The sequence below is a fragment of the Acinonyx jubatus genome, chromosome C2 (assembly GCF_027475565.1).
Source record: "Acinonyx jubatus isolate Ajub_Pintada_27869175 chromosome C2, VMU_Ajub_asm_v1.0, whole genome shotgun sequence".
Classification (NCBI taxonomy): domain Eukaryota; kingdom Metazoa; phylum Chordata; class Mammalia; order Carnivora; family Felidae; genus Acinonyx; species Acinonyx jubatus.
The window spans coordinates 69,881,619-69,898,261 of NC_069384.1; the positions used below are offsets into that span (position 1 = coordinate 69,881,619).

General features: G+C 35.6%; 1 protein-coding gene across 2 annotated transcripts in view; it reads right to left on the minus strand.

Annotated features, from left to right (window-relative positions):
* The window catches only part of OSBPL11 (oxysterol binding protein like 11), an 85,237-nt gene that overhangs the window by 12,427 nt on the left and 56,167 nt on the right, over positions 1-16,643 (minus strand). The window contains exons 9-11 of one of the 2 annotated variants that reach the window (XM_015083708.3): positions 15,447-15,945; positions 11,978-12,164; positions 1,609-1,791 (exon numbers count right to left, since the gene is read on the minus strand). In XM_015083708.3, coding sequence (XP_014939194.1) covers positions 1,609-1,791; positions 11,978-12,164; positions 15,447-15,945 — 869 coding nt within the window. The remainder of the gene's footprint in view (positions 1-1,608; positions 1,792-11,977; positions 12,165-15,446; positions 15,946-16,643) is intronic. The other variant, XM_053220975.1, reaches the window with a different exon arrangement.

A 16,643-nucleotide genomic window follows, 5' to 3' on the forward strand; every position in this document is an offset into this window, starting at 1 on the left:
TGTTGTATCGGTCCTTTATATATTTTAGATACTAACTCTTTATTGGATATGTCATTTGCAAATTTCTTCTACCATTCAGTAGGCTGCCTTTCATTTTTGTTGATTGTTTCCTTTGCTGTGCAGAAACTTTTCACTTGGATGTAGTCCCAATAGTTTATTTTTGCTTTTATTTCCCTTGCCTCAGGAGACATATCTATGAAAATGTTGCTATGGATGATGTCAGAGAGATTACTGCCTGTGCTCTCTTCTAGGACTTTTCTGGTTTCAGGTCTCATATTTAGGTCTTTAATCCATACGTTGTTTCCATTTAAATTTTATTATTAGCCAAAAATACTGCCAATTGTTTTCCTTGAAGTGCCATGTTCAGATCATCTATTTATAAGAAAAATGATTGCCCAATACTGAAATTAGAATAGTCATGGTTTGCCATTCATTTAAGTAGAAATGGTGTTTTATGAAAACAGAAATTAGTTCAGCTTATAACTCAAACAACTGCACAAGTGCTTTTCCTCCAGATAACTACCGTACTTCAATATCTACCAGCAGTGCTTTATGCATACTCCCAATCTGTCATGTAGAATAGTAAAAAGATGGGTCTTCAATGATACAGATTTAATAAAACTAACAATCTATACTGCTTTTTCAAGGACTTTTTTTTTTTTTTAAAACCCTGGCATCTTAAAAAAAATGCAAGTACATGGGCTGTGAAGAACACAATGACTGTGTACAGTTTTGTGCCACTGCCTTGATTACTCTAAGGCCCAGCAGTGCTACCCACAACTGCTGATGCACCATCAGTGCAAGTGCCAACAGAATGAAAGGGCAAATAGCATCTTGGCATTATTATGAAAATAAAATTGAACTTATAAACCTTGTTAAAAAATCTCAAGGACCGTAGGGGGTCCATAGACCAAACCTTAAGAACCTCTCCTTTTGAATCACTATATTGTACACCTAAAACTAATTTCACAATGTATGTTAACTATACTGGAATTAAAATAAAATAAAAACAACTTCTCCTTTAGGATAAACTCCAAAAGAAAAATTTTCCCCAGTCATTACTGTTTTATTTCTAAATGCAATCTGAGTCTTTGGTTAATGGGTATTTAATTCCTTTATGTATATAGTAATAAATAGTTTAGTTCTACTTACATGATCTGAACTTAAGATGTTTAATGCTTCCTTGTATTTCACTTTTTCTTTTTTAAATTGATACAACAATACTTCCACAGGATATAAAATTTAAATAGTGCAAAAGGGGATTCTATGAAAGATTAAGTCTCTTTCCTATCCTACATCCCAGTACTCCTCTCCAGAAGCAACCACTATTTTTCATTTTCTTAGTGGACATTTTTTTTCTCCTTTTGTGAACTGCCTCTTTATGTCCTTTGTCCATTTTTCTAATGGGGTACCTATTTTCTTGTTAATAATTTGTAAACGTTTTTATGATAAGGATAGTAATATTTTGACTATTAAATGTTGTAATATTTTTGCCCAGCTTACAAATGCAAACTGGTGAAGTGACCTGCCTAAGGTTGCAAATTAGTGAAAAGGCTTCGATTAAGATCCAGAGCTTCTGACTCTTGTATGGATGTAAGGATAACATACCTGGATTCAAATGGATCTTGCTTCTCCAGAGGTCTTACTCTTTTCTTTGTTACTGCCAACTTAGTTAAATCCACATACTTTGTCTCTCCATTGCTATAAGTGAACTCAAGAACACTATTCCATTCGCCTTGCACTCTGCATACCACAGTATTGGTGATGTTGTGCTTTACTTCACCTGTAACCCTAGAAGCAGGTAAAAAATAAAGATATGCTCTAATAAGTGAAACTGGGCTTGTTCTTAGAACTCTGAAACCTATAAACGTACCTTCTGAATTGTTTAAATTGGGTATACAGCTCACTTCAGTTTGTCAGTGCCAAAGTCAGACTCTGTAAATCCCATGAGAGCTTACTAATTTTTTCAAATAATATCAACTTTAATCTTTTTTTCTAAGTTTATTTACTTTGAGAGAGACAGTGTGAGTGGGGGAAGGGCAGAGAGAGAGAGGGAGAGAATCGCAAGCAGGCTCCCAGGCTGTCAGCAAGAAATGTAAGATCATGACCTGAGCCCATACCAAGAGTCCGACACTTAACCAACTGAGCTACCCAGGTGCCTCTCAACTTTAATCTTCAGAAAGAATACTGGGACTCAAACCAGAGACTAAGTTACCATGAATGATCACAAGGTGTGATCTTTAAATGTTTGCTACAAACTAAACTATTATAATATTAAAACTAAACAGAAATATGAAAAATATTAACATTTTTATTATGGTTTTAAGATGTTACAACATTACAATTGAAATGTTTTTTAAAAACTAGTCTTGTTTACTTAAATTTTAGTCCTATTTACTAGTCTTATTTACTTAAAAGTTTAGGGGCGCCTGGGTGGCTCAGTTGGTTAAGCGTCCAACTTTGGCTCAGGTCATGATCTCATGGCTCGTGAGTTCAAGCCCCGTGTCGGCCTCTGTGCTGACAGCTCAGAGCCTGGAGCCTGCTTCAGATTCTTTGTGTGTGTGTCTCTCTCTCTCACTGCCCACTCACACTCTATCTGTCTCTCTCAAAAACATGAGAGAGGGATTCTGTGTCTCCCTCCCTCTCTCAAAAAAATAAATACACATTAAAAAAAAGTTTGAGGTCCCTATATTTGAATTTCTGGGTATGTTGATTTTGTATAAAATCACATAAGCCTAACTTTAAATTAAATATAGGAACCAGCTAAACCAATAAGAAGTTGAAAAATAGAAAAAATAAATTAAAAATTTTAATATTCTCTTGCCAAAATAGAAAAATTAAAAGAGTACCAGTATACAAAAATTGTCATCATTGACACAGAACTCAGAGAGAACTCAAACACTACTGTTGAAAGTTTAATGAAGAGTTATCTGGCCAGTGTATCAACAGACAGGATGCAGTTCAAATGAAGATCGGAATAAACAGGTCTAATTATTTTTAACGAAGTATTTTGTGTTCACTGTAGGACACAAGAAACAACAGGGTCAGATAAGATAGAGGTTCAGAACTTAGAGAACAGTGGGCAAGTGTTAGGGTCTAATCAGTGCATCAGTGATTGTGGTTTATCTGGATTCAAAAGTAATCCACAGGACCAAAGCCCAGAGGTTCAGGCTACAGGAACCCTAAGTAGCAGTTGTCAGGTATAAGCCAAGAACCTAAGAACCAGAAAGACACAGCAGAATTTAGGGAGCCCATAGCTTTCAAACAGGCTAAGTTAATTAAAGGTCTGCAAACTCAGAACTCAAGGAAGAGATATAGGGGCCAAAAAGCAAATGATCAATGAACCAGATTTTGGAGATTAAGGTAAGAGAAGTTTGGAAACCAACAGAAAACCAAATATCCAAAATCAAAAGTTAGGCATAACTCTAGCTCACTAGATACAAAGAACACCATGACTACAAGTGTGCCTGATTACAATAGAGGTGGGAACTCAGTTATATTTCAAAGTATAGTAAAACCTTGGCTTGCGAGCATAATTCGTTCTGGAAACATGCTTATAATCCAAAGCACTTGTATATCAAAGCGAATTTCCCCTTAAGAAATAATGGAAACTCAGATGATCTGTTCCACAACCCAAAAATATTCATACAAAAATGATTACAATACTGTAATAGAACACAAAATAATTAATAAAATACAAAATATAAAGAAAAATAAACACATTAACCTGTACTTATCTTTAAAAACCTTCATGGCTTGTGTGAGGGAAATAAGAGAGAGGAGGGTTATTGTGCAGGACTTTCACTATCACTAATGACTTTCACTATCACTAATGGAATCACTGTTATGTATTGGCTCAATGGAATCTTTTTCTGCATCAGGGCCATTGTATATGCTTGCATGGATGTTGACTACAGTATAGTATTAATAAACTCTTGCCATATATTGTATTTAATCCAACTGGCAATAAGGCAGCAGAGGAAAGGGTCTATATCTGCGGGCAGCCTGACCTAGAATGAAGCAAAGCATTCCTAAGCTTACTCTTGTATGGAAAAGCAAAGGACTGTCCATGGGTGGTTTGAAGTGACAAAAAATACACTAATGCTAGTTGTGGGCACCTTCCAACATTCTGAAAATCACTGATTTCTGCCAAACACTACAGCCTGAGACCGAGCACCTGAACATGGGAGACATCACCACAATTCCACAGCAAGCAAGAAAGAACCATTGGCTCAGTTGTGATCATGTGACATTTGGCATCACGTACCACTCGTATTGCAAGACATCACTCATTTATCAAGTTAAAATTTATTAGAAATGTTTGCTCGCTTGCAGAACACTCACAGAACAAGTTACTCACAATCCAAGGTTTTACCGTATATAAATTTAAATAATTCTACTGCTAAGGGCTTCTTGCCTGACTGAATATTTCTTGTGATGTCCATGTTTCCTCTCTGATCCCACTTGCCAACATTGTTCCCTTCTTTGGAAATTTGTTTCCAACCAAACAGGATATGAGGAGATGACACAGAACACTTATCTCTTCTCTTTTCCATCCATACATACCCAGAATGAGATAGATAGATAGATAGATAGATAGATAGATTTTTTTTTAATTTATTTATTTTGAAGGGGGTGGGAGAGCAAGTGAGGAAGGGGCAGAGAGGAAGGAGAGAGGCTGTCACTCCCAACACTGTCACTGTCAGTGCAGAGCCCAACATGGGGCCTGAACTCACAAACCACAAGATCATTAACAGACTAAACCACCCAAACACTATGTTCTGAGAATTAAGGGACCATAATCTGGTCCTCACTTGATCTTTAACTACCATAGCACAATCTCTCAAGTTATCATGATCTCCCTCACATGCCTTTCCACTCAACAAATAGCAAACCCTAGGTCCCTGTTCATGCTGGGGTGTTGTCAGTTAGTGCAGCTACATGGTAAGAGCAGCACGAAGAGAACTGGGGCAGGGAACAAGAATTACACATATGAGAGGTGGGCCATTTCCATTCCTTTGCATGAGAAATATGCAAAAGCAACACAAGGAGGAAGAAGGGCCTTGCCTCATTCTGCTTATAATTCTTCATAATGGCCTAATGCAGGGTTGGCAAACTTCTTCTGTAAAGGACTGGGAAGTAAATTATCAGGATTTGCAGGTCAGACTGTCTCTGTCACAACTGCTTAACTCTGTCACTGTTGCATGAAAGCAATTACAGACAATAAGTAAATGACTATCTAAGTATATAAACCATGTAGATCTAGATCTTGTATCAACCAATAACATTGAATATGGTCCTTAAGATACTAAGCAAAAAGCTACATCTTAAGTTATTATCCTATTCATCTCTAAAGTGAGGATGATTGATAACTGATAAGGCATTTGTTCTCTCACTTTCTAAAAACGTGATATCAAGTTAGCCTTTTATGTGGTCTAGACTCTAGCTCTACAGCTACTTGGAATACCAGAAAATCATTGAATATATTAACTTGGCTTCATATACAAAGTTTTTATTGACTGGGGGTGCCAGGCTAGCTCAGTTGGTGGAGCATGCGACTCTTGATCTCAGGATTGTGAATTTGAGCCCCATATTGGGTACAAAGATTACTTAAAAACAAACAAAAAAATCTTAAAAAATAAAAAAAAAAGTTTTTATTGATTGAAAGTTAAGACTTTAGCTTTGGGTTTTATTGATATATATCTGAAATGCTTACATGAAGGATAATTACATTTTATGCAGAACTACTGAAGAAGACACTATTATGTTTCTAAATGCCACTATAATAAGGATACCTGCAACACATCCCTTTAAAATTTAATACCAGGAAAATAGTTTGTCTTTTCTCGAAAAAGTGATAGGCTTCCTTTATCAGACAATGAGATATATGTCAAATATCATGTTTCTTTTTTTACTTCAACATATGAGTCAGAATCAAATTTTATTTTCAGGGGTGCCTGGGTGGCTCAGTCAGTTAAGCATCTGACTCTTGATTTCGCCTCTGGTCGTGATCTCATGGTTCATGGGATTGAGCCCCACATCCATGCTGTCAGCACAGGGCCTACCTGGGATTCTCTCTCTCCCTTAAAATAAATAAGTAAACTATAAAAAATTTTTTACTTTCAGGTATAGTAATTATCTAATCTCCTTTCCAATGCTATGATTATTATAATAATCGACTGTTTTTAACTGTCTATTATATATGACATTTTCCCTAAAAGCTTTACAAATGGTTTCCAAAGATAGGGTGCTGGATTCTAATACTACACTGAAAGCTTCTTGAAGGCAGAGATGGTCTTTCTTTCTATTCTGTATCTCCTGCATGCAGAAAAGTATGTCACTTAGCAGACAGTTCATGTCATCTTAATATCATACCACTAGATAGATAGATAGATAGATAGATAGATAGATAGATAGATAGATAGAATGCTATGTCTATTTATCTATATTGATAATTCTGACTTCGCTTTAGGATGATTTATATGATCATCATCTTAAAGTGAGTGTGGAAAATCTGATTAGGAGAGGACATGGGCATGAGGAATAGTTAAGTAGGCTCACTTGGCTGCATTGGAGGGAGTTGTGGAAAATGAGGGAGTAAGGGAAGACAAGTGGAAGATAATATATTTATATCAAATGCAGACAGCAGATAATGTGTCTGCTCTGATAGCAGATAGCAGTAAAAAACTAGGCTGTCTAAGGAGGAAGGCATGAAAGAAAGCCTTCATTATAATATTGTATCAACAGTAGAGAGATATGTTTCTAATAGGAATCTTTTAAATGAGAAATTAGGTGAAACCACCAGTCTTGAGAGAGATCAGAATGGAAAAAATTAGGAAACTTCAGAGTCAGCTAAAAATATCCCTCAAGAATTATGGGCAGAATGTATATATGCATGCAAAGGAGAGAAAGAGACTGTTAGAGAAAAGGGTAGTACTTCCAAGTGACAGAAAAATCAAATGAATGTGGCATTGTAGATAGGTAAAGAATATGAAGGGGGAAAAGAAGCCAATTTAAGTAAGAGATTGAAACAAACAAAAGAGTAAATATAATGACTGACCATTAACAAAAATGAGGATATCTATTTGAAATTTTTAGGGGTCTTCAAGAAGTCAAAATATGAAAACCAGGTATCAAAAGCCAGTAAGTCTTTTAAAATGCTATTAGATGCTTCCTCTAGGAAGAGCTGGATTCCTCTAGGAATCCAGCTGCCAAGGTGGAAGAAGCCCCAGTCACGCAGAAAGGCCACATGAGGGTCCTCTGAATGACAGCCCCAGCTGTGATCCTGGTCAACAGCCAGATCTACTGCCTCCCACGTTAGTGAGCTACCTTGGATATCTAGCTGGGTCAAGCCCTTAGATGGCTGAAGCCTCAACCAATGTCCAACTGTAACAACATAAAAAACACAATGAGAGAATCACCCAGCTGAACCTAGTCAGTCCACAGAACTGTGAAAGATAATAAATTGCTGTTTTAAGCACTTACGTTTTAGAGAAGTTTATTAACTGGTAGTAAATAACTAGGATGTCATCCAAAGCTATCTTAGATGCCCCTGATCCTCTACATCCTGTTAGTTACTCCTTGAAGGGTCACCTCTGCATGTCTGTCTGGCCTCCTTTCTTCTACTCTCTCTTCACTCCCTTTACCCTCCAGTTCATTCTTCATCTGCCACCAGACAGGTGTTTTAAAAAATAAATACTTAAAATATATCACTTCCAGAAACAAAATTACTTATAATGTATTCTCATCAAAAATATGTAACCTGAACCTAAAACAAACAAAACAAAAACAAATCATCAGGCATTCTATAAAATTGCCCTGTAGTCTACAAAAAAATGTCGTAAGAGACAAAGAAAAGCTAAGGAAATATTCCAGAAGACTAAAGAGATGTAACATTGACATGAATGCAAGATTTTTCAGGAGAAAAAATATTGCTGATTATTTGGAAAATTAACAAAATTTAATACGGACTATATATCAGATAATAGTATTGTATTTCTTGAATTTGACAACTGTTCTGTGAGTGTAGGAGAGAATTTCCTTGTTCTTAGGAAATTCAGACTAACATACCTTTAACACAGATGTTTAACTCTCAAATGTTTCAGGAATAATAAGAGGAAGTATATATATAGAGAGAAAAAGACTTTGATAAAGCTAATGAGGCAAAATGCTAGCAACTAGGCCAAGGATATACGAGAGTTTGTACAACTCTTCTGTAGGTTTGAAATGATTTCAAAATAAAAGATAAAAATAATTAAATAACATGCTTATTTACTACTCCCATGCTTAAAATTTTAATTGACTCCCCCACTGCCTTCAAAATAAGGATCAGATTTGCCAGCAAAATAATATACTGTATTCTTATATCAAAGTTAAAAGATATATTCAAAAGGCAAGGATTGAACAGGAATATAAAAAAACATAATTGCAAGTAAAAAAAATTATGACCCGGGTTCGATTTTATAGTTTAGATCCAAATTCCAATACAACTTTCTGTGTATGTTGGTGTTTATAAGCCTCAGTATCTCCTGAGAGACTGATCCCCACTGCCCTAGCATCTGGTACTAATGTTAAAATATCTACTGATTTACTCCTACCTGGGTCTCTAGTATTTTCATTTCAGTTACTATCAACTATCTGGCATTGAGTAGAATATACTAACACCAAAACATCTTTCTTAGTTTTTCATGTCATTGAAAATGATTGTTAAATAAAGATGTTAAACTCAAAGAAGAGAAAAATGAAGACAGCCTGCAAGAGCTATTTTCAAACCTCTGCTGGGCTGTCCTAGAGGAGGAAAGGGGATATCAACTGAGTGAAGCTCTAAAAAACTCAGACCTAAGAGTTCCTATCTAAAAAGTTAACCAGTAATGTATTAAAGGATCATTGGGAATAGGTATGATTTGACAGAGTGAACTAGATTCTATCTCCAAGAAGAGAGAAACTCATGCTCAATCATATTTCCAAATAAAATTGCACGAATATTTACAGATCACTTACTGTGTACACAGCACTGTACAGATGCAATGGAAGGCCCAAAACAGTATAGTTCTGTCAAAAAGCTTACAGCCATGTTGGGGAAATTAGACCAACCAATCAAGAAAATAAATTTGTGTATAAATAACTTTTTTTTTTTTTTTTAATGTTTTTAGGGGCACCTGGGTGGCTCAGTTGGTTAAGCATCTGACTTCGGCTCAGGTCATGATCTTGCAGTCCGTGAGTTCAAGCCCCACATTGGGCTCTGTGCTGACAGCTCAGAGCCTGGAGTCTGCTTCAGGTTCTGTGTGTGTCTCTCTCTCTTTGCCCCTCCTCTGCTTGTGCTCTGTCTCTCTCTCTCTCTCAAAAATAAACATTAAAAAAAAATTTTTAATGTTTTTACAGGTAGTATAAGCCCTGTAGGATTTCAAATAACACACATACAGGTATACATGCACATATATGCACATGCACACATATATGCACATACACATAAATTCTCAGAATGAAGTTTCAGAGACCAAAAATAGTTTGCAAAAAAGACAATTAAAATTGCTCCATGTCTCCTTATCCAGAAAATAATACTTATGAAAAAAAATGACATGCCACTAAGAAATGTATCAGTGTCACTGACAATAAACAGTGCTGGCTTTGGAAGATTTATCACTGTAGTTGTTTTCCCCTAAGCATTCTACTCAAGCATATACACTGAGGAATACTTTCACCAAGGCAAGAATGTTATAGGGATATCCATTTCAGCTCTAACTTCATAGAAATAAGAGGAGTCCGAAGGGACTGCTTGCCTCATGCACTGTGAGTTCTGTACTAACGATGTTTCAACACAGACTGAACAAATCAGTTATCAGGCATGTTGCAAAGGGATATATGCACATAATAAATGTTGGTCTAGTGACTTCTAAAGCCCTTGCTGATTGTAAGGTTCGAATCCTGTGATTACTATGATGAGAGAAGTTACGTATAAGTGCGTAGAGCAAAGTATTAACCATATTACTACCTTCTCTAAGGATAAGAGGTGACCATTCTGACAATGTCTAGTAGTTATGTTTGGGTAATGTGTGTGTGTATGTGTGTGTTTTAATTCTCTGCTTTAGTGTTTTGAAATATTTAGTGTTTGAAACATTTATAAAGGGCCATTCAATCAATGTCTGGGGAGCGATCAATCTTTCTTTCCACTTCTAAAATTGTTAAGTACCAGTTGTCTAAGAATGAAAAAGTAAAATTGCTATATGCAATTGAAAGTCTCAAACATGGCTGCAGGGAGTGTGCTTTGGTAATAATCACTTAAGAAAACTGTTTGGCAGCACCTACTCAAGTTCAATTTCCATCCCCTATGCCTCAGCAATTCTCCTTTGGGTATCTATCCAACAGAAATTCATACATATATTCACTACACAATGTTCTAGTAGTACCATTTATAATGGCCCCAAATTGCAAACTACTCAAATGCCCATCAACATTAGAATGAATAAGTGAATTGTGACAGTCATGCAATGTAATACAATCCTCAGTGAGGAGAATGAACTATGCTACATATGGATGAATCTCAAAAGCATAATGTTCAGCAAAAAGTCAAATATGAAAGAACACACAGTGTATGATTTCATTATTATAGAGATTTCAAAAACAGGCAAGACTAATCAATGGTATTAGAAGTCAGGAAAGTGGCTACCCTAGGAAGAAGGGGTATAAGTGGTGTGTGTGTGTGTGTGTGTGTGTGTGTGTGTGTGTGTGTAACTGTAAGAGGGCATGAGGAGGATCTCTAGGATGCCAGTAATGTTCAAAATGCTCAAATTTTCACTTTGTGAAAATCATCAACGAGGTATGTATTTTTCGATAAAGAGTTTATAGACAGAGAAAACTAACCCTACTTTAGGGACAGTTAGAATAGATACCAAGGGGGGTGCCTGGGTGGCTCAGTCGGTTAAGTCTCCAATCTCAAGGCTTGTGAGTTCGAGCTTCCTGTCAGGCTCTGTGCTGACAGCTCAGAGCCTGGAGCTCGCTTCGGATTCTGTATCTCCCTCTCTCTCTGCTCTTACCTCACTCATGCTTTGTCTTTCCTTCAAAAGTAAATAAACATTAAAAAAATAAATAAATATCAAGGGCTTAAGGAAAAGAGACAGTATCCTTTTGTTTTTTTTTCTTTTTTTTCAATATATTTTCAATATATTTCAATATATTTCAATATATTTTCAAATTTATTGTCAAATTGGTTTCCATACAACACCCAGTGCTCATCCCAAAAGGTGCCCTCCTCAATATCCATCACCCACATGGGAGACAGTATCCCTTTTGAAGATTCTATTAGATAACTTGTCTTCGTGTGATTTGGATGATCTGGACCAGTGCTGAAGAGACTGAGAGAAGGCCAGAAGGGAATATAAGAACTGGCCATTTCCTGGATGGAAGTAGAACAAAGCCACCATTCACAGTATTAGTACCTAAAAACACTGGCTTCCATCGTTGTGCTTCTTGAACTATTTCGTATGATTAGATACATTTTCATGCTAATTTGTACCAATAACTGCCTTCACTGAGGCCTGGGTCTAGTCTGAACCTCCTTAAAGGCAGAAATTGGGCCACAGACTGCAAGTTCATTTGTTAGTAATTCTATTCTACTTCTCCTTAGCTACTTAACCAGGAAATTTTTATAAGAATGGATAGATCTGCTCACAGTTCGTGAGTTCGAGCCCCGTGTCAGGCTCTGTCTCCCTCTCCCTCTTTCTCTCTGCCCCTTCCCTGCTCACTCTCTGTCCCTCTCTCTCTCCAAAAGAAACAAACTTTTAAAAAAAAATTTTTTTAAAGTAGATAGATCTGTCACTATTTTTAAAACTAGATCAGGATGTCCAGAATGCCTTGAAAAAATAAACACAAATAAAACTCTAACTCCATTAACATAAAACAAAACAGAAAAAGAATAAGGAATTATAATACAAGTTCAAACTCATAGAGTAAGAGCCAGGGATCATTAAAATGTTCTTACCGGTGCAGTTTGCCACCATAAAACGGCTTAGTATGAAAAGTGATGCTGGCTGAATACCCAGTTTTTGCACAGTTGACACTGACTTTGCCACCAAGTTCTACCCAAGGAACAGTTAAAATTGATCGGGCATATGCACAAGGTAGAGAAAATGTATACTCTTCTCCATGCTCCAATAGACTGAGAATACCTGAAGGTGAAAACATGAAGGTGGTTAACATCTTTAAAAAAAAAAAAAAAAGACAGTTATAAAATACCCATATTATTTTTTTTTCAAACCTAGTAAATGAACATTATTTTGGTTAATTTTCATTCAACCTTGGATTAAACTAACTTCACTTAAAATTGTATTTGATAACATTCCTGGTAATAGTGAATCAAGGTTACTTTTATTATAACTTTGCTATCTCTTTGGTGTTCATGGAACCAGAAAATGTTACAGTGGAAATAGATCAAGATTTCCCTCTAATAGACTCTTAGGTCAGATTTTCAGAACATGTTAATACTGCATCATGTTATGGTCTGATCATTAGCACTAATAACTTTTTCAGTTTAGTAATACATAAATGTCTAATGCTGTAGTTATAGAACTTAAGTCTCAGACAGTTTAATGGGAAAAAAAGCATTCTTCGTTCTATGTATATTAGGAAGAAAAAAACTAATTCTATCATAAAAATATGGTCATAATAATAACTCTGTCTGCCAAATTCTGAAGTATTAGGCTATAAGATATAGAAGTGACAGTTTTCAAACAAATATTATTCTAATGGGGCTAGTTTTATATTAAGTAATGCCATACTAAGGATGATTTTTTAAAAAAAAATTTAAGAGAGGGGAGCCTGGGTGGCTCAGTCGGTTAAGTGTCCAACTTTGACTCAGGTCATGATCTCACAGTTTGTGGGTTTGAGCCCCATATTGGGCTTTCTGCTGACAGCTCAGAGCCTGGAGCCTGCTTCAGATTCTGTGTCTCCCTCTCTCTCTCTGCCCCTCTCCTGCTTGCACTTTGTCTCTCTCTCTCTCTCTCTCAAAAATAAACATAAAAAAAATTAAAAACATACATATAAGAAGAGAAATTACATTAATTAATAATCAATTTATACTAGATAATTAAGGGACACTAAGGATATCTGAGCTACATTATAACCCAAGCTCCTTACCTGGGTCACCACTAGAATAAATACTTAACTGAACATGTACTACTAGTCTGAACTCTAATGGTATCTCTCTTTCTAAGTTTATTTATTTACTTTGAGAGAGAAGAAGAGAAGGAGAGAGTTCAGAATCCCAAGGGCTTCTGATGCAGGGCTCGAACTCACGAACCATGAGATCATGACCTGAGCTGAAATCAAGAGTCAGATGCTTAGCCAACTGAGACACCCAGGTACCCCTAATGGCATCTCTCTTAATGAAAGCTCATTAAGTACTCTGTTTTTAATGTTCACAAATAAGGGCAAGAGTTATAAATATTCTAATATAGTTAATTTTTAGGATAAGCAAAGAGACAAATTGAGATTCTAAAGCAGTTTACTTTACATAAAGTAATATGCACTATTTTCTTGTATTACCTTTATACTCTTCACAAAGGGCAACAATGAATCAAGAATTATCAAGCCATTTATGGCTTGGTTCTGGCTGTGGCATGGTTCTGGATGTAATACATTATATATATAATGGGAGCTGTCAGAAGACATATAGACAATATCCTTGAATATACGTAAGTGTTTAATAATAACTGCTGATTCATTTTAAGATGGAAAAGATGTTATTACTTTTCTAAAAATATGTCATCATATAACCTGGGTTTATGATCTGATTCCCAAGGATATATTTAGCATTAGTATCACACACTGTAGAATTTAAAACCTGAAGCAATATACAGTTTTGAATGTATATGATAATAAACTAGTTAACAGAATTCTAAAACCTCACTTATTTAATCATTAAATGGAATTTCCCCCAACAAATAAATATAAAACATGGTCCATAATAGGAGCAAAATAAATTGTTGTGTCCCATTCCCTGATTTCACTTACTTTCTATTGAGGTTACTGATAGAAATTTAATTTCTAAAAGGTAATCCATAAATATATAATCAGCACTTAAATAATAAAAATTACCTGTTTTGTACTACCTTCATGATTAGAGCAAGGTTAAGATATTAATGCTTTTCCTAATTTCCTGAAGTATTTCCTTTCTTGGAGAGGCCGCCATTACCAGATTCTTTCTGCCAAATGAACTGGTAAGAACTAACTGTCCTTTCAGAGAGAATGTTAAAGGATGACGTTCTAAACCTGGCTAGGCCTTAACTTTTATGACCTTGAATATGTATCATCACCTCTAGACTTTTTTCATCTATAAAATAAATTGATTCATGAAGATCTGAGAACAAATGTGACAAAGTTTATAACTGAAGGTGGCAAACATTTCAAACATGAGTATTTTCTAATGTTATAAAAGTTTTGATTAACTTAAAACATTTGGAAATTGGTAAGACTCACATCACAAAAGATTTTAAAAATGGGGAAAACTGAAAAGGGGGATAAAGTATTTTCTTCACAGCTGCAGTGACAAAGTCTCAAAATGTTAGCATCACAGGCTTAATTATACCATGCTTACATTGCAAGTTTACATTCTGAACAAATTATTCAGGAAACAAGAGTTTTCCTTTAACGTTAAAATGGTAGGGTTTTTTCTGCCATTATAGTTTCATGAACTCTGCAATGATTTCTGTGGAGCCTGTGTGTGGATTTCTGTGATGTTGTTGGTTTTGGGGTATTATGTTAAATTATTTTTTCATAACCTTTGCTGAAGTGGAATTAAAGTCCGGCAATGTATTTTAAAATATCTTATGCATACCTCCTTAGGAAATATAAAAGATGTAGATAAAGATTTATCTATAATATATTTCTTTAGTGCTTTTTATAATAATGGAAACACAGAAATACCTTCAATGCCCAAATAAAGGAAATGGTTAAATATAAGATGGTAAATATCTCATTTCATAGGATATTATAGTCATTAAACATGTTTTCAAGATTATCAATGACATGGGAAAATGATTGTTTAGTACAAAAAAGCAGGACAGAAAACTACAGACAGAACAAATCCCAATTTTACAAAAGAGAAATAAAAGTATGAACATGTACACAATTAAAAAAATACAAAATGCTAGCTAAATTTATCCCTCTCTGGATGGAGGGTTTAGAGAAACTTTATTTTCTCCTTGATATTTTTCTCAGTTTCCCATATATTCTACAATAAGAATATTTTATATTTAAAACCAGGGAAAATTTTTAAAAAGATAATTTATATTTGTCCATAAATATGAGCCTCCCCTCCCCCACCATTCTGGAACAACTAAAAATTAGAAGTAGTACACATGACATTTCAGAATTGTAATATTTATCTAAGCTTCCCCAAATTTAAGATTATAGTTAGATATTAAAAATTGGAGGATAGTTTTCCTACTTACCTTCTCCAACCATTGTTACGCCTATCGACATGCCTAAGAATTTGCTCTTAGTCCAGACATGTGCATTTACACACATCTTCCTCTCTGCACATTCTGCATAAAATCCTGAGACTGGAGGATGATGGGAAACCTGCTCAGCAACAAATCTGACTGTATAACAGTCTGGTCCCGCCTGGCTCAAAGCCTCCTCTGATAGAGGAGCATGATTTGTGACTGCCTGGGTAGAAGAGCTGCTGATAACAGTGGATGCAACCTCGCTTTTTGGCATCCTCCAGGAACAGTGAAATGTTTCTCCAATGATAGGATTGTACGGTTTCTTAGCAATGGCTCCTTTCCGGCCTTCATGAAATGAGGTAAGGTAGTACTCAACAAAACGAATCATTCTATCCTCAGCTGTGGCTCCATTAGTAATGGCTATGAATAGGTCTGGATGAGACATAAAGTCTGCATACATTTCCAGCAAGGAACGCTTCTCTAGGATAAATGTAGGAAGCACCACCTAAAACAACAACAACAAAATTATCAACCAAAGTGGGAAATTTTAATCCATGCGCATATCTGTAGATAACTATTCTTACCTTTCTGAAAACACTTTATTCTAGATGAGCATTAAAAACAAAGTCACAAAAATATTTGCTCTCATTAAAAAATAAGGATGCTTGGGGCACCTGGCTGGCTCAGTCTGAAGAGCGTGAGACTCTTGATCGTGGGGCTGTGAGTTCGAACCCCATGTTGGGTGAAGAGATTAGTTAAAAAAATAAAATCTTAAAAAAATTTATAAAAAATAAGCACACTTAAAAGGAAATGAAAGTCAAGTTAAGATTAAACATCAAGAAGGTCAGGTAGAAGAAATTTTTTAAAAAATCCTCAAACTCCTAGACTGGATAAAAGTATCATCAGGGAAATGGTGGTAAAACTCAAAGTAAATGCTACCCATGCTTTTTTTTTTCCTTTTCTGCTTTCAAAATAAATTGTGGCTGACTGAACAAGATATGAGATATGAGAAGAGGCAATAAATGCCATTCCCTGAAAATAAACAGACTCGAGATCACTGACCCAAGAAAAAATTCTAACTTACACTTAATTTTAAGAAGGGAACTTGTTTTGTTGTTGTTGTTTGTTTTGTTTCGTTTTGTTTTTAAGTAGGCTTCACACCCAATATGGGGCTTGAACTCACAACCTGGAGATCAAGAGTCC